This window comes from Panthera pardus, unplaced genomic scaffold (assembly GCF_024362965.1).
Source record: "Panthera pardus isolate Hobbes unplaced genomic scaffold, ASM2436296v1 HiC_scaffold_17, whole genome shotgun sequence".
Classification (NCBI taxonomy): Eukaryota; Metazoa; Chordata; class Mammalia; order Carnivora; family Felidae; genus Panthera; species Panthera pardus.
In genome coordinates, this window is record NW_026526732.1 from 99,851,018 (window position 1) to 99,870,618 (window position 19,601).

Below are 19,601 nucleotides of genomic sequence, written 5' to 3' on the forward strand. Positions count from 1 at the left end.
GGAAGTACAAGGCAGGCAACCTAAGGAAACCCTTCGAGATGAGAGCAAAAAGGATTCAGATATTCTGGAGAAAAGTTAAGGGGAAAAAAATGCAAAAAGTGTCAATATGGCCGTCAAAAGGGATCTATAGTATCAAAGTTTAGTTTCTGTAGATTATCTGAATAAGAAAATACATAATATTCAGATTTTATTTCACTAATGAAATCACTGTACAGCAGATCTCTGTAATGGTTCATATATAATGTAAAAAGCAAGCTCAGATTTTATTTTAAGGCAGCTAATACTGAAGGAGAAATGCTAAAAATTTGTCTGCAGCAATACTGGATACTTTGAAGATACATGGTCATGAAGTTCTAAGCTTGTCTTTGTACTCTAAAAACATATATGCTGAAAATACATTTAAAGATGTGCCTGCCCTTTGGTAGTTAATATATGGTTTTCAGAGCTGTTTCTATTGATCAGAATTATTATGCAACCCTTTTGAAATTGCTCTATCTGAAGCAGATATGGAGTAACTAACGTAAGACTGTCAGTGTCCTGGTTTATTTACCTAAATTGGCATTTAAAAATGTCTGCCTGGTTTTAAAAACCAATCCACACTACAAAGTGAAACTACTGGTCTGAGGATATGTAAAATTATGCACTACAAATTCTGAAAGAGTGCCAAAAACATTTGGAGCAAAGGCAATGTTCTAAGAATTTCCCTTCTGATTTAACAATGTGTAACATTAAACTGTCATGGATTTTCAGTTTTATTTGCTAAAATATCACTGATGTTTCTATATCATCCAAAGGGGGGGGGCTATTTGAAAAGTTGGTTTCACCTTTTTCTGTGTTTTAAATGGTTTCTATATATCTTCACATTTCAACAATGCTCCCGGGGTGGGGGGAGAAAAACTATTTGTAGCATGCTAAGGTGACTAGAAATCTCACATAAGCCTAACTTCTTTCCACCTCTGCTTTAAAAATAATTGTTATTATCTGGAATTAAAACATGAGAAATAGGCAATTCTATTTGTTTTCTGTATTAACCCTTCTTCCTAACAAAAGCAAAGGGACAAGCTAAGACAGAGAAAGGGCTCAAGACAGGAAAGTCACAGTTCTTACAAAGGTAAAACAGCAAGCTCTGGTTTGGAAAGTGACCAGCTCTCCAGACACAAGGTAGAGTGGCCCATGGGGCCTCTCTTCGTGGGATGTCACTGGGGCCGGTATGAAGTCCAGCCACTGGAGCAGGTAACAGAGCTAATGAGAGAGCACTAAACTTAGGCACGAATTAGGCAGTGAGAAAAGAGAGAACAATGGCTTGACTGTGGCTAGTCTGAAGTCTGCATGGGTAGAAACTGGCCTCTGCCACACTTGGGGTGTGGGTATATGTAGTTATTACCAAAAAAAAGGCTAACTGTTCACAATTAAGTAGCAAGACTTTGAGGCACACTGGATGTATTGCTTGCCAGAAAGAGCTTTTTTCAGGGCATACTCAGAAGCACCAAGGCTTGGTGTTATACAAGGTCATTTCAGGAGGCTTCAAAACGGGCTTTGGATTTCATTACACAAACCCACAGCCACAGACCACAGACACTGATCGGCTTCTTGTGGCTGGACACAGGACAACTGACCCATGCATTTCAGCAAAGTCTGGCCTCTGGACTCTGTGGGACGAAGGCCGTACTGGTAGACAGGTTGTCTATCTGCTCACTCTGAAGTCTTGTCCTAGTGATCGTGACAATTTGTACTAAAACTATCCTTTAGGTTTTTGTTAACTCAAGTCTGCGAAGTACTTAGGCAGGGTGTGCGGACGCTGGCCGTGTTTTTCTGTGTGCCCCAGAGTGAAATAAACCCATGGGTTCTTTGGTCTGAAATGCTCATACTAATCAGTGGGACCCCTCAATGCCAGCCATCCCTGTCCACCTTCACAATGATGGCCATACTAGTAGAGCACCTGTGTTCTTTGGAATTTACCTCATTCTGTTAAATCACCTCTTCAAATCTGAGATTTATTTCTAAAGGAAGCCAACTTCTTTAAGTCACTATCATGGATAGAAACTAATAACCCTGCATACAGCAGATAAGTGTGATGATAAATATAACATAGTGTTACTAAGTTCTACAGAAGGCAATCCAATGGGGCGCCTGGGTGGCGCAGTCGGTTAAGCGTCCGACTTCAGCTCAGGTCACGATCTCGCGGTCTGTGAGTTCGAGCCCCACGTCAGGCTCTGGGCTGATGGCTCGGAGCCTGGAGCCTGTTTCCGATTCTGTGTCTCCCTCTCTCTCTGCCCCTCCCCTGTTCATGCTCTGTCTCTCTCTGTCCCAAAAATAAATAAAAAACGTTGAAAAAAAAAATTAAAAAAAAAATAAAAAAAAAAAGAAGGCAATCCAAAAGGAATATTGTTTTTTTGCAAAAATGCTAACTTTCTCACCATGACTCAATATTAGAAACTGCTGTTATGTGGCACCACTTAAAATCATCCCTAGCAGTACCAGTGGTATATGCCTTACACTTGGGGAAAAAATGAACTAAATGGATAATGATATAGTACTGTGACGTAAGTCAAATAACAGCACAGGCTATAAAATTCAAGTGACTAACCCTTCAAGCAGGATTCGTGATGCATTAACAAAGTCGGCCTGAGATTCCTGGATAGCAAGATAGTACCATGGGGTAATACCTTTTCTTACATATCTAGAGGTCGTGTCCCTCCAACAACTAAGGATCAGTGAGCACAGGAAACAGACATGAAGCATTTTACCACAGAAAACTGCTTCAGACCTTAAATCAGGGCCGTGATGTAAGCCCTGGAATCAGGGCTTTCTTTAGGCATTGTAACACCATATTCAGATACAAATTTTATACACTCCAATCATCCTTTAATCTACAGTCAGAGGAAACACCTAGTTTCTTTTACCCCCAGTTTATTTTAGTTATTGCCTGACTAAAAAAATAATCCACTGTTAGGACATGAGAAATGTGTCACTTTCCTCGCCTCTCACCGGGTTTGTATGGAAGCAGTGCCTCGTCCCTACTCCTTCACAGGACACGGCCAAACACTGTCCATAGCCAGGTGTTGAGCAACAGAGCCAGGGCTCCCACCCAGAGTCCTGCCTGCCAACCACATCCAGCCATTTCGGGGGCAAAACTGTGCTCATCCTAAGCCTCTCTCTCCTTTTACTCCAGAACAGGTCTCCACAGCCTATATATAACCTACAAGCACCACTCTTCCTTCCTAAGCTCACTCTTCTCATTTCTAACACAATACACAATCGCCTGGACTTTGTGCCTGAAATGCCAGAGAACAAAGCCACAAAATCAGGGTTTAGAGGTCTTGGCAGTACTTGGCATAGGACACATGCCTATAAAAACTTCTCTCCTCCTCATTTATAGATTTTTCTGGAGACAAACACAAAACTTGTCTTCTCTTCCTCACTTGAGCTAAGGAACACCAGAACACGTCTAATTTTGCTCCTGGACTGAAAGGCCAACTCGAGCTTAGGTCAGTAACAGCATCTTAGCTTTTCACCAGTAGTATCTTGAAGGTTTCCCACCTTCCATGCGAGAAGGTGCAGAGCCCGTGGAACCTGAGCATAGTGACGCTCATAACCACAGGAAGCTGCTGAAGGAATGTTAGTAGTGAGCTTGTGGATCCTGCTACTCAGCGTGTTCAGGGGATCAGCAGGGCTGGCAGCCCCTGGGGACTTCCAGCAATGCAGCATGTCAAGCCCCGGTCCAGCCCTACTGCATCAGAATCTGCAGGTTAACAAAACCTACTGCATGCTGAAGCTTGACAAGCACTGAACCAAAGACTTGTGGGGTCTGATACCAACACCCTGCCTTCCTCCATGGTCCGGTAATGCTCTCTGGAAAATCAGGAACTGAGGAAGCCAGTAAAGGTCCTACCGTGACACAGAGAGCTCTGGCTGTGGACCTGCTACAATTCAGGGACTAGGGAAGGACTAAAAGGAACAGTCTCTCTGATCATGGAGGGCAGCCTCAGCCAGAGCCACAGAATACTAGAGGCTCCACCAGGCCTCCAGATGTAAGCAAACCCTTACAAATGCCTGGATCCATACAAAGTAGGGGTTTTCACACGGCCTCTCAGGCTAGAGACTTCACAACCTTTATTTACCTACTCAGTTGCCTAGGAAATTCATTGTGATTTAATCTGCAAAAAAAAAAAAAAAAGAGAGAGAGGGAACAGTGAGATTTGCCTGACCTGGAAATAGCTTAAGACCCATGTTCCTGTTGGTTAAACTAAATATGACCTTGTTCTGTTCTGTCATCTCTGTTTTTCTCACAACCTCAAAGAAAGCCTGGAACCCTGCCTGCCATCCTCCTCCACACTGTCCATCACGCCCACACATGCGCGCGCGCGCGCACACACACACACACACACACACACACACACACACACACCCCCATGCTACTGAGCCAGAGCAAGGCTCTGCCCATAGGGGAAGGGGGAGGTTAACTCCCCTCAGCACTTTTTTAATGTCTATTTATTTATTTTGAGGGAGACTGTGTGTGTGCACATTAGCTGTGGGAAAGGGGCACAGAGAGAGGGAGAAAGAATCCCAAATAGGCTCCACGCTATCAGCGCAGAGTCCGACACGGGGCTTAAACCTACAAACCATGAGATCAGGGCCTGAGCCAAAACCAAGAGTCAGATGCTTAACTGACTGAGCTACCCAGGCGCCCCTCCCCTCAGCATTTCCAAATAAGCCTGATAAGGTGACAGCATCTGCAGGATCCTTCACAAAACTCCCAACACCTGCAGAAGGAAAGGAAACTTCATTCTGCGTCCTGACACTGACTTCCATAAAAGTCTAGTTTCTTTCATCAATATGCTGGAAGGTATAAAGGGACACATGGGAGGAAGCATGTGGCCCTTCTTTCTAGCTAAGAATGGAAAGAAACTGCAGATGTGAAAGTGGTAGAACTTTTCTAATGCCAATTTCAAAATTGCTCTTTTATTTCTTCAGATTGTGTGATTTCAGTGACCACTTTCCTAAGTCACTGCTTCCTTATAGAATTAATTGCCAGCGATTCTTCATAACATATAATTTCTGAGACAAGGGATAGCAGTTTCAATTATATATACTTTATTGAATTTTTAAAAATTTTTTAATGTTTATTTACTTTTGAGAGAGACAGAGACAGAATGCGAGCGGGTCAAGGGCAGAGAGAAAGGGAGACACAGAGTCCAAGGCAGGCTCCAGGCTCCAAGCTGTCAGCACAGAGCCCGACACGGGGCTTGAATTCACGAGCTCTGAGATCATGACCTTAGCCGAAATCAGATGCTCAACCAACTGAGCCACCCAGGTGCCCCTAATTTTTTTTTTAATGTTTATTCACTTTTGAGAGAGAGAGAGTGAGCAGGAGCGAGGCAGAAGAGGGAGACACAGAATCTGAAGCTGGCTGCAGGCTCTGTGCTGACAGCTCAGAGCCCCACACGGGGCTCAAACCCACAAACCGTGGGATCTTGACCTGAGTCCATGTCGGACACTCAACGGACTGAGCTACCCAGGTGCCCCTCAATTCTATATACTTTAGATCAATGTGATATAGGATATATATATGGCCTCAGATGCCCGCCCCATGCCACACTCAGGTGTAAGGGGAGCTGTATCTGTGCCGAGGGGTGGGGTCAAGCTTTGCACTACTTGCCACCCCTGTCTCCGGGGAGCCAAACATCAGGGTGTCCTGTGACCTACAGCTTGTAGTTTATACTTGGCCTAAAAAGATGAGCTGGAGCAACCATTCCTCACTTAGAAATGTGTCATTGGCAAACAGATGCACAGCAGGGTCAGAAGCCAAAAAGTGCAAGGCAAGGCACCACAACAACTTGGGCCTGGAGGGGCCAGTTCCAAGAGAGCAGGTCAGCAGGGAGGGAAGAACAGAGCAGCTACCAACAGAAGCAGACACACCGTAAGACAGAGGCCATGAAACTCCAAACATAGTGTCCGATGCCAGCTCCGTGCCAATGCTTTTGGAATGTTAGCTCCACCCCCATCCTTAAAATCCAATACCCTTTACCTAAGCAGATTTGGATCCTCTGCAACCCAATCAGCCAGTCCAAAAGATAAGATTTTTTTCACTTTTTCCATTACCTTCAAGATAAGAAATAATTCTCAAGAAAAATAAAAGTAGAGTCTATGTCAAGAACATATGGCCTGGGCTAAAGACAGTTTCCAATTCATGGGATCTGATAGATGCCAAAAATTTAACAGCTGTTAAAAGTAGGGGGTAAAATCGTTTCTTCTTCACATTTTCAATTAAGCATTGATTACACTGCTGTCTTATGACAATGACCCACCAAAATGTTCTGTACCTGAGCCTTGTGGTTTCTGTGGAAGACACGAGAATGAAAGATCCAGATCTGAGGCTCGCTGAGGAGAAACTTGAAGGGAAAGGATCATCATTTGTATAAATAATTCAGAGCACGCCGGGACCTATCCTGAGGAAGTTACACCAGAGTCTTTGCAAGAACTGAATTCCATCACTAAAGACAGGACCACTGGGAGCTGCCACTTGAACTCAAAGTAATTAATCATGTCTGCTGTCACTGGCAGGGGCTCCGGCCCACTCCACGAGTGCTGTCGGGGCTACAATCCACAAGGTTAAACCAGGGTATCCACTTAAAAGTGAAAGGTTAAATGGGATAGAGATATCCTACTGGAATGTTCAAGAAAAAGGAAGCACTTCATCATTCCAGTGAAACCTGGTAATCAAAATAAATTCACAAAAGATACCACACAAACCCCAGTGTGCAGAATCATCAGTGGCCTAATTAGGAATAATCAATCTCACGACAATGCCTGGACAGCGAGCTGCTCTGTTCACTGCAGGGAGACAGATTCTCACAGGAGCACAGCCGGACAAACCAACCTTCCCCCCGCCCCGCCCTTCCCCCTCGCCTCAGCAGCCTCTGAGCACTGGGCGAATGACCGCACCAACAGCTCTCAGTGTCACACTCGGTAAAATGAGGGGGCTGGGTATTATGACTGCCCAGTCCACTCTCCGGCTCTCTGAATCAGACTGAACCTACTTTGAGAAAATCATCATCTAAAAATTGTGTTATTACACATTTTCGGTAAATACCCGTAAGCTGACTAAACTATTCAGTAATGGCATTAATTTCATCCCCAAATTTACACAGAGCTTTTCCATAACCACCGGAAAAAGCAACTCCAACAGCATTTATCCAGCTACATTTACTAAAAATTGCCCCCAGCACCAGAAGAGACAAATGGACAATTCAAGTGGAATCTTTTTCTTACCATTCCGAGACACATCAAGTTCCACCAGCTGCATGAAGTTTGCTATTTCTGGAGGGAGCCGCTGAATTTCATTATCACTAAGTCCAAGCTTTCGTAATTTGACTAGCTGGAAAAATTGCTGAAAGACAAAATAGTTTTGCATGGGTCTCACATATATTTGCAATGTACACTTTCTGCCCCATATGAAATTTAAAACACTATGTCTTTTAAAAATTAATGAGCATTGTACCAACGTCAACTTCTTGACTTTGATATTTAAGTAATAGTCATATAATAGTCATGTAGTCCACCACTGGGATAAACTGGGTACAAAGACATCTCTGTACTCTTTTCACAACTTCCTATCAATCTACAATTATCTGAAAAGTTTTTAAAAATGAGTAAGTAGCTCACTGAGAATGGTAATTACTCCTTTAAACTATCCAGTGGGTGGTCACACTTTCTACTTATAGAAAATGATATTCAATCTGTGTTAAGTAAATTTATGTAAAAATTAGAATAAAATATTTTAAAAGACATTTTTAATAGAAATTACTGTGCATCAGAAAGTATATAAATATCCCACAAATGTGCAAAGGGAACAAATTGTTTTTTGACCAATCGAAAGCAAAGTATGCGTACTTCCATTAACCAGGGCATACTGAGGACACGCCTCCCCCCGCCCCTGCCCCACACCCTTTAAAACTGTACTAAAATGACACTAAAACAATTTATACAAAATGGATATAAATATAAAAATATGAAATAAATGCATGAAGACAATTAAAAATGAGAAAGGACAAGAAGCAAACTAGACATGCCACAAAATCCTTAAAGTCAGAAAACAGATGAACCAATGGGAACTAACAAAAGAATCCAAACAACGCTGAAATCCAACCCTGTGGAGTAAGGAGTCAATAGGAAATTAGGTCCAGGTGACCTCTGAAGGAAGGAGAACTGGTTGAAAATTTATATAAAGAACAGTTAGGTCCCCACATCCTCTTCTCTACCCTGCATAGCCAGGCAGGAGACCGGAAATTTCCCTCTAAAAGAGTTGACTCTAAGCACAGCTGAGGGCAGGGTGAGGCACTCTACTAAAAACAGAAGGACTGAGTCAAAGCCCTGTGAGATTCCACCCCCTTCCCGAAGCCAGGCTCCCAGGCAGGAGAACAGACCCTACAGACACGAATTACAGTACAGTACAGAGAATCCCCAGATTACAAGCCCACCCATGCACAAAGAGCTTCCAACTATCTTCCCTACCCCCCGCCCCACCCCGCAAGTGTCTGAATCAATCAACCTTTCTTTCTTTCTTTCCTTCTTTCTTTCTTTTCTTTCTTTATTCTTTTATTCCTTCCTTTCTTTCATGTCTGTGTGTCGGGGGGGGGGGGGGGTGTTTGTTTTAGTTTTTTGTTGTTGTTTTTTGGTTTGTTTGTTTTGAGACATAGAGAGCACAAGCAGGGGAGGGGGCAGAAAAAAAGAGAGATAATCTTAAGTAGGCTCCATATTCAGTGTGGAGCCTGATGCAGGGCTCTATCCCATGACCCTGGGCTCATGACCTGAGCCGAAATCAAGAGTCTGACGCTTGGGGCGCCTGGGTGGCTCAGTGGTTGAGCATCTGACTTCAGATCAAGTCATGATCTCATGGTACGTGAGTTTGAGCCCTGCATCAGGCTCTGTGTTGACTGACAGCCCAGAACCTGGATAGTGCTTCGGATTCTTTGTCTCCCTCTCTCTCTGCCCCTACCCTGCTCATGCACGCGCTCTCTCTCTCTCTCTCTCTCTAATAATAAATAAATAAATAAGTATTTTAAAAAAAAATCTGACACTCAACCAAATGAGCCACACAAGCACCCCCAGCAACCCCAGATCTGTCATGCAACCCCAGATCTGTCATTTCAACAAAACCAAGGTTTTCTGGACACTTGAGGAAAGCCCCTAATGCAAGAGAGTACCCATGTCAACCAAAAAATATAATTAATACCCTCAGAGAAATAAGAGAAAATGAAGCAACATGATACCATAAAAAGCAAGCTTCGAAGAAGATATGTTTTTAGAAATTAAAAAGTATGTAACATTAATAAAAGAAATGAAAAATAAAGTTAACAAGACCCCTCAGAAAGTAGAATAAAAAGACTATGAGACAGAGAAATGAGACAGGAAAATTCAAGGACTGGTCTACAAGGTATGACATCCAACTAACAGGTATTCCAAAGGAAAATACAGGGGACTGCATCTTCCGGTTAGGATAAGTCCACCATATGGCCAATAAAATGAATGCCAGAGACATGGAAGAATACCAGGAAATATAAAACTTCAGAATGCCAGAAACAAGAAGATTCCAAAAGCTTCCAGAGACCAGGAGGTGGGGGTTGGGGGTCTAACAAAGAATTGGGAATCAGAAAGGGGATGGACTCCACAGCAGCCTTGAAAGTAAGAAGGTCATGGAGCAATGCCTTCAAAATTCCAAGAAAACATTATTCCCAGCCTAAAATTACATCAAGTATGATGACAAAATAAAGACATTTTTATACATGCATGGTCTCAAAAAAAAAAAATGCCTCTTCCTTGCACCTCAGGAACCCATTAAATGTGAGCATAAATCTCAAAGGAGGAGGATCGGAGATCCAGAAATCAGAGAATCAACAAAACAGAGAGAAACAAAAGAAATTCCCAGAAATGAAGAGTGAAGAGACTTCTAAGATGTCAGCTGAGCAGCTGGCCCTGAGAGCGACTGGTCCACACTGCAGACAACAGGGAGGTTCACAGAAGAAAGATTTGGGGGCGGGGGGGGGGGGGAGGGGGGGGCAAATGCACATCTGTGGGATTATCTGATGTGTTTGAAAAGATCAAGAAGATTTGTTTGTCCATAAGTTAGAAACATAGAAAACAAAGTAAGCAAAAAAACAAAAAATACAAAGTATTCTTATATATTCATAATATAAATTTAAGACTCAGTTATGAACAATAGTTGGTCATAATGTTTTAATATCCACATATTGATAAAAGCAAAATTTACGTTATGTCAATATTGAGAGGATAGAGAAGAAACAGTAAGTACTAAAGCCACACCTTCCATAGAAAGAAATCAAAAGGTAACTACAAAGTGAAAAAAAAAATCAAATTAAAAGCAAGCTTAGCAGTGTTGGGGCATACATCAGTGGAAGAGCCAGGAGCTGGGGTTTCTCAAGAGTCAGAAACTGGGGTGGGGACAGGAGGTGCAAGGGGCTACTGTTCTTCACTGTCACATTATGAATGAAGCTCACTGGATTTAAAAAAAAAAAAAACTATTTGCATATAGTGCTTTGCTAAAAATATAAATTACATTTACAAAGGAAAAAGTCTCTATTAAGATTACAGGCTTCTCCAAGTGATAATTTTGAAGAATGCTACTATTTAATAAGCTTCAGGGACTATATACTTCTGTAATCAAAAAGAAGGCACTGTCATTTGGAAAGCAATTGGGCAATACATAGAACATAAGTTTTCAAGTCCACTGACATAATAACGATACTTTGGAGCATCTGTCCTTGTAACACACAGTAACTGAAAATAAGAAAAACGAGCTACAAGGCACAGTATGTCTTTGCATTATTATCAGTGAAAAGGAAAAACTGGGAAACATATATGTAAAATAAGGGAAATGATCAGCATGTTATTAAATAATTCAATATTGAGTAAGAGACCTAAATAATTACTAAAAAGACCATATAACTTGAAAAAGATTTACAATGCAGATATAATTTTAAAAGAAAAAATTGCAGGTACACTGTAAAAAAGCACGTGTGCATGCTGACAGGAAGGAAACACAAGAAAAAAAGTTATTTTAGGTGATAAGGAAAATGCACAACTTTAAATTATTTAACAAAAAATGCAAGATATTTTTAAATAAAATAAACTATGAATCTCAGCAAATGGACACTACTACCAATTAGCTGTACCTGATAATGAAAGTGCTCAATGAAAGAACTAATCCTGTGGACTTCTTTAATCATACAGTTGAGATTTAATTTCTTAAAGGAAAGGTATTGAAATTTCTTTATACTGGTTGTACGAAAGCATTAGCTGACACAAAAGCCATTCAAAAGAGTCACATATTTGAATAATTGAGCTTATGCCAATTGTTCAAAGAGTCTGACAGTTTCATAATGCATCAATGTGTTTACTCAAGCATGAAAAGCTCACTTTATTCTCCAGGAAAGATAGAACCGCAAAAGCACAAAACCATCACCAATCCCATACATTCAGGAACCATTCAGAAATAATACAAGAAATCAAGTCACTAAGGTACTCAGATCTGCAAGTGAATAATAAGTTCATTTTACATCTGTGGAAACAACAGCCTACAAGTCCCCACATCTAGTGTAAATCATAACAGCAGACAAATTTAAGTTTTGTTCTGCATATTAAAAGCATCCTCAAAGAGAGCCTGTCACAAACACCACTTTATTCAACTTGGGATGTACAAACCAGACGTAAAAACAACCCCATCTGACAGGATCCCCAAATGAAAACAGTATTTCCTAAATCCTCCCCTCATTACCCAGATGGGATCTTAATTTGGCATCCAAATGCTTTAAATTAACTATTTTCTTATAAGACCAACACCATGCCACTAAGATTTTATTAAATCCTCAAGTTTTCTACTTCCTCAGATAGTCTGGGGAAAAAACCCACCAAGCTATAAGCCCTTCTGCCTTCTCTTGACATTAGCCAGGGCACATGCAGAACAATTCATGTCGCTGTCTTGGCAGGGTGCTGCAGCACAGAGCGATCATGTGACACAACACACAGACACCATTCTTCAACTATATACCATGTCTGATTACAGCACACTGGCCCACTTTGGAGGACACTGTGTACAATTACACGCAAAGGAACCCAAACTGCCTTGGCTTGTTATGCCACACCACAGCCTTCTTATAGCCACCCTTGTTTTCAGTAGATGCAGTCTCTAATTTGGCTGAACAGCATGTTTCCTTTTCCCATTCCCCATTTTGACAAGATTCTTTTTCCTTCTCTTTTGGCAGAGTGTTGGTACCTCCCTTCCTCTTAGAAAGGGACATGGGAAATCTTAGTCCCAAAACAGCTATGTCCTTTTTAATTAGTATATGGCCAAGGATCAGTCAATTGTTCCCCCACTGCCTAAACTTCTCCTCCCCAGGGTAAACATAAAACATTGTTACAGAGTCACCTGGAGGACAACAACATAAAGAATGTTATTAAACTCCAGGGGGGTACCTGGGTGGCTCAGTGGGTTAAGCGTCCTGACTTTTGGTTTCAGCTCAGGTCATGATCTCATGGTTCATGAGTTCAAGCCCCACATCAGGCTCTGAGCTGACAGTGCTGAGCCTGCTTGGAATTCTCTCTCTCGCTCTCTCTCTGCCCCTTCCCCACTGGTACTATCTCTGTCTCTCTCAAAATAAATACAGAAACTTAAAAAAAAAAGTCATTAAACTCCCGAAAAACTGTTTGACTCCAGCTATAATGACACCAAATTGATTCAAAGATTTCCCTCCCAGGTTCACTCTAACCCTTCAACTAAACGGTGGCCCCTTTTCATGCCCACGTAACTCTCATCACATCCCTACTCCTGTCCCCTTTGATCTGAACTGTCTTTTTGGCCAATCCTCTTGATAAAGATATGGTGAAGATATGGTAAAGGTTATGATACAGGACATAGTTGACCCTTGAACAACAACACAAGGTTTGAACTGCATTTTTTTCCCAATAAACACAGTACACCATTATAAATGTACTTTCTCTTCCTTATGATTTCTTAATAACAATTTTCTCTAGTTTACTTTATTCTAAGAATATAGTATATAATACATACAACATACCAAATACACGTTAACCGGCTGTTTATGTTATCAGTAAGTCCCCCGGCCAACAGGAGGCTATTAGTAGTGGAGTTTTGGGAGAGTCAAAGTTATATGCAGATTTCTGACTGTCGGTGAGGGTAAGAGGTAGCACCCACAACCCCCACGTTGTTCAAGGGTCAACTGTCTATCTGGCATCATCTGGCAATGTTCTTTTCTATGAGATTTATAAAAAGTGACTGTAACTTTATTACTCAGAAATTCTATTTCTATATCTATTTTCAAAAAACTCTCATATTATTCCAGAATACATAAAAGAATGTGTTTGACAGAATTATTTGTAATTGCCCAAAACTATAAATAACTCAAATACCCATCAACAGTAGATCTAACAGAAGTATATTCTTATAATGAAATTCTACATAGCAATGAAAGTGAAAGCTAACTGTTAAGTCATTACAGGAAAGAATCTTAGAAATAATATTCAGCAAATGAAGCTAGACACAAAAGAATGCATACTATATTATTCCACTTACATGAAGATGAAAAGTCAAAAAAATTACACTATTTTGTTTAGAGATGCACACAGAGGTGGTAACATCTATAAAGAAAAGCTAAGAAGAGATTCTTATGAAATCAGGCTAGTAGCCACCTATAGGTGTAAGGGAGAAGATTGTGATCAGAAAGGGCATCCAACAGGCTTCTGGAGTCTAAGTAATGCTAAATGTCTCAACCTGAGTGGCAGATACAAATGTTCATTCTATAATTTGTTATAAGCTGTACATTTACAAACCTTATGCACTTGGCTATATATCTTTTATTTTACAAAAAGAATAGTTTTACTTATTTAAGAGGAAAGAGACAGAGGGCACGTGCATGAGCACACAAGGAGAGGGGCAGAGAGACAGAGGGGAAGAGAGAATCTCAAGCAGGCTTCATACTGTCAGCACAGAGCCCCACACAGGGTCAACCTCACAAATCGTGAGATCATGACCTGAGCTGAAATCAAGTGTCGAATGCTTAACCAACTACGCCACTCAGACACCCCTACAATAAGAATAGTTTTTAAAGTTGTAAACTACTTATTAATCAGGAAGGAAGATACTAGACAACTAACACCAAGGGCATCAAATTCTTTTAACTCCTCATAGTTAATGTTCATTAAAAGCAATGACATTATATCCAGAGGAGAGGAGAAATAAAATGATGATAGTGATCAAAATGACATTAGAAATGATAATGCGTTAGCCAATATGATAGAGCAATCAACCTCTCTTAAGGGATTCTCTGTGCTTGGCAGTAAGTTAAGGACTTTACATGGGTTACATTCTTTAATCATCTCAACGTTGCCACAATGCTGATACCTATATGTACCAGTTAACTTTTGCTGTCTAACAAACCACTGCAAATTCCAAAACATTTTTTTTTCAATTTCTCACATTCTGTGGGGTGGCTGGGCAGTTCCTCTGCTGCTGTCATCTGAGCTTACTCATGCAACTACAGTCGGCCGGAGGGTCAAAAAGGCTGCAGGATCCACTGTGGCCTGACTCTGATGGTCTGGCAATTACTCTATCAGCTAGAGCCCCACTGTTCTGCACACGGCCTCTGTCCTCTCCCTGATGACAAAGTGGCTTCCTACATAAAGCTCTCCAAGTCGAATTCAAAAGGGGCAAAGAAAGATGCTGCAAGGACTCTTGGGACCTAGACCTTAAAATCTGCATGCTGTTGTTTTTGCCAGGGGGTTGGAGAATTAATCTGTACCTGTAGATGGAAGGAGTGGCAAAAACCTTGAAAAGAGGCATGGGATGGGCGAAATCTGGTAGAGTAAGTGGTCTACCACAAAATATGTAGAACGCTCAGGTATGCCACAGAAAAACATATAAAACTGAATAGATCATCCTAGAAAATTCTATGCTTGATCACAGAGTAATGATGTTCCTAAAGAAAATTTAAACAGAAAATATAACAATATAGTGCACCAACTTTGGCTAAGATAGGATTTTTATACATGAGAAAGTTACAGATAAAGGAAAAAGTCCAAGAAGTATTCACAGAATAAGTTGTCTAAAGCAGAGAATTCAAATAATCATACGTCACATCTAGAATTTGAATTTGAAAGAGTTTTAGCAAATACTCAAAAATAAGAACTTCTGATAAGTGTTAATAAGACTTTTTTTTTTTTTTTTTTTTTGGTAAACAGGTATAGAACAGGAAGGTCCCTAGCACTGTGTTCCCTTGTGGAAAAAAAAAAAAAAAGTATCAAACGATTAAAGGGCTCTTTCTAGTTCTAAAAGTTATAGGATTGCACTTCAAAATACTTTCAGTGTACCTTAAGAAAAATGAAAATCCTATTAGCACACAATACAATAAGCATGAGGTTAAAAATGCATAAAATTACAAAAAGTAGATTAGTGGTTGCCAAGGAAATGGTGAGTGACTGCTAATGGGTATGGGGTTTCCCTTGGGGTGAGAAGAACATTCTAAAACTAATTGTGGTAACGGCTGCATAACTCTGAATATACTAAAAACCATCGGATCGTGTACTTTCAATGGGTAAATTATATGGCATATGAGTTATACCTCAGTCAAGACATCAAACCATTCCTGAGGCTGGCAGATACCAATGAGGAAGGAATCCCTTTTGGTGATAACAGACAAAGCGAGGGACACCCAGGCACCTTTATTTACTTGAATCCTTATAGGTACCAGTAAGGTAAAGCTTTTGATCTCAGTTAACTGATGAGGAAACTGAGGTTTCAGTCACATTTTGTTGCTTCACTAATGCTGCTGCCAGTTAATAACATTCTTTAAGGAAAATTCTGAAGCACGATCGTGTTGGAGGCTCACAGAGTAATAAAACGCTCAGGTTAACTGGCAAACGGAAAACATTTGTGAAACTATATTCTAATTAGCTACGTAAAACAGGGAAAGGGGGAATTTAGGCTACAAAAGGGATAACAGAGTAAAACTGTGCCAATGCTGCATTTCATCTTGATTAATGAGTTGAAAGGGAAATGGAAGAGCACGCTAATGAAACCAGCAAGTAAGAGCACATAAGTGGTGTCGCTGCCCCTTAGATCCAGGCCAAAAGAGTAGACATAAAAGGAAAGTAATCTAGACAGATAAGAAAATGAGTCAACTTCTAGAGGATCATGGGCAGAGAGAGGTAACTCCAGATAAAGCCTTCGGCAAGGGGAAGGCTGACAAAGACAGGGAAAGCAGTAGACAGAAATCTGAAACAAGTATATAATATGATATAGCAAAAGGGCATATAAAGAAAAAAGGCTCAGTCTAGTTTGGGGGCACAGGGGAAGGTTTCACCAAGCACCAGGACAGTCCTGGTAAATTTCAAAACAGGCTAACAATACTGTCTATTCAACTGGCAATTCAATTTTTTTAAACCATTTTCAGATAAACATAGAATGGAATTCAAAAGAGACTCACAAATACATAAGAATTTGAAACACTGATTCACAAAATTTAAAGCTGCTATCCATGCACTGCTGCATGAGCCAGGTAAGAGATAAGAAATATGAAAGGACTGAGACCGGCATTGGGTTCTCTGCTGACAGCTCAGAGCCTGGAGCCTGTTTTAGATTCTGTGTCTCTCTCTCTCTCTCTCTCTCTGCCCTCCCCTGTTCACACTCTGTCTCTCTTTGTCTCTGTCTCTCAAAAATAAATAAATGTTAAAAAAAATTTTAAAAACCAAAAACATCATGATATAATATTTTATATAATATTTTACATGTACAAAATAAATTATGTAACATGTATTGAAATTGTAAAGCAAAATAATAAAATAAACACCTGAAAATCCAAAAAGAAAAAAAAGAAATACGAAAGGAGATAAAGGTTCAACTCCTCAATAAAACTAACCACTTCCTCTATAATCTGAAGCAGGAAGAAACATATTTCTTGTCCAAATAAATGAAACAGATCACAGGAAAAAAGTCTCCTGTTCTAAAATATAATTTTTTAATTGGTTCGTGATTCAGCAGCACAGGTACTCTTTCTTTATGCAACAAAGAAAAGGGTGTGGGCTCTTGCCATTACAGGGCCCTAAAAGGTCATGAGTAAAACAAATTTCACAGAAGCAAATTAGTTCCCCACTGAGTGTTAGCACGTATACTTGAGCATTTATAACAAAGATGTTTACATTTACTTTGCTTAAAATATTTCTCTTTCCAATTTTTCTGTCTTCTGGGCTCTGCTAATAATTTCATCCTCTATCATTTGTTAATATATTTGCACATTTTCGAGGTGCTTTTATACATTATCAAGCTACCACCAATAATGAACCCTGACAAAGATATTTATGCCCTAAGGGTATACCCTACACCCTCAACAACAGGTGTGAATCACTTTGAAAATCAAAATTTTACTTACTGTGCTATGATTAGTAGATAAGGCTTGCAGTGGTATTTAAAATGATTAGAAGAAAAACTTTTATTAAAATTAAAATGTATTCGGTGCTTGCTGCAGCAGCACATATACTAAAAGTAACATAAATTAGGACAGCATTCATTACTTTACTGAGAACCTGAGTGAGGGGACAAGCCAAGGACATGAGCTGATGGCACAGATGGAGAACTGACAAGACTTGGATTGAGCAGGACTGGCTCAGCACAGAGAAGGGTCAAATATGACAAAGTGAAAAAAAAAAATCAACCTGAAACACCACAGGGGAAGGATTTAACATGGGATCGTAAATTCAAGCAATGAATAATTATATGGCCATTAAAAATCTTGCTTCTCTTTTGGGACTACACTAAAATCAAAAGCTTTTGCACAGCAAAGGAAATCATCAACAAAACAAAAAGGCAACCTACTGAATGGGCGAAGATATTTACAAAGATGTATCCAATAAAGAGGTGATATCCCAAATACAGAAAGAACTTATACAATTCAACACACACATACATACACACACACACACAAACACACACACACAATCTGATTGAAAAATGGGCAGATGACCTGAGTGGACATTTTTCCAAAGAAGATATCAATAAGGCCAACAGTCACATGAAAAGATGCTCAACATCACTAATCATCAGGGAAATGCAAATCAAAACCACAATGAGATATCATCCCACACCAGTAAGAATGGCTAGTATCAAAAAGACATGAAACAACAAGTTGGTGAGGATATGGAAAAAAAAGGAACCTTTGTGCAGTGTTTTTTGCAGCCACTGTGGAAACCAGTGTGGAGGTTCCTCAAAAGATTAAAAATATAAATACCATATAATGCAGTAATTTTACTACTGGGTATTTACCCAAAGCAAATAAAAACACTAATATGAAAAAAAATCTGCACCCCTATGTTTACTGCAGCATCATTTACAATACCCAAGACATGGAACCAACCTAAGCGTCTATCGGTAGTTGAACAGATAAATAAGATGTTGTACATACACCCATACACACACACACACACACACACACACACACACACACACAGGAATATTACTCAGCCACAAAAAAAAGAATGAGATCTTGTCATGTGCAAGAAGCACATGCAACATTGTCAGGTGCAATACCTGGAGGGTATTATGCTAAGTGAAATAAGTCAACAAAGACAAATACCAGATGATTTCACTTATACGTAGAATCTAGAATACAAAACAAACAAAAAACCAGACTCTTAAATTCAGAAAAGAAACTGGTAGTTGTCAGAAGAAGGGAGGCAGGAAGGGGCAGGGTGAAAGAGATAAAGGGGATTAAGAGGTACAAACTTCCAGTTATAAAATAAATAATTCACAGGGATGAAAAGTACAGCATATAGGGAATATAGTCAATAATACTGTAATAATGTATGGTGACAGTTGGTGACCACACTTACTATGGTGAGCACCGAGTAATGCACAGAATTGTCAAATCAGTATGTTGTACACCTGAAACTAATATAATATTGTATGTTAATTATACTTCAATAAAAAAATGTAAAAGTCATGTTTCTGAGGAATATCTAAAAATATAAACACACATGTTCTAGGGTTATCAAAAAAGAATCAAAATTGCATAAACAGTATAATCTCTATTTTGCTTGTATGTAATAGGAATTTTAGGGAAAAAACTACTTTAAAAAGGTAAATCTTATGGGGAAAAAGAAGAATTTAATTGAAATGATTTGGGATCATTCAACCTTTGGGTGCTGATGTTTTACACCACAGAAAGCCAAAAATTCTACTTATCTAAAGGAAGAGTTGTTTTTCCTTCAACTGTATCTTCAAGCAAAACTTGCAACCAGTTTACATATCAAAAAAATTCTTCCAAAAGAAGTCAAACAGATGTTCACTTGAGTTTATTAAAAGTGGTCTTATATTTTGGCACAGGATGTTCAACAAGGTGAAATTTTTCACATATTGTACTCAGGAAAACATTACATGGCTCAAATGGAATAAAACTTCGTTTAGTGGAAAGTGTCTCTTGGATTCAACACAATTTATCCAAGCTAACAGCATTAATAAGTACCGTGTATATATACATATATACAGCCACTGTGTGTGTGTATATATACCCATATGT

General features: G+C 39.9%; 1 protein-coding gene across 1 annotated transcript in view; it reads right to left on the reverse strand.

The window, feature by feature from the left end:
• The window catches only part of LRRC1 (leucine rich repeat containing 1), a 133,366-nt gene that overhangs the window by 75,186 nt on the left and 38,579 nt on the right, over nucleotides 1-19,601 (reverse strand). Inside the window, exon 2 of the mRNA XM_019457435.2 lies at nucleotides 7,273-7,390. Coding sequence (XP_019312980.1) covers nucleotides 7,273-7,390 — 118 coding nt within the window. The remainder of the gene's footprint in view (nucleotides 1-7,272; nucleotides 7,391-19,601) is intronic.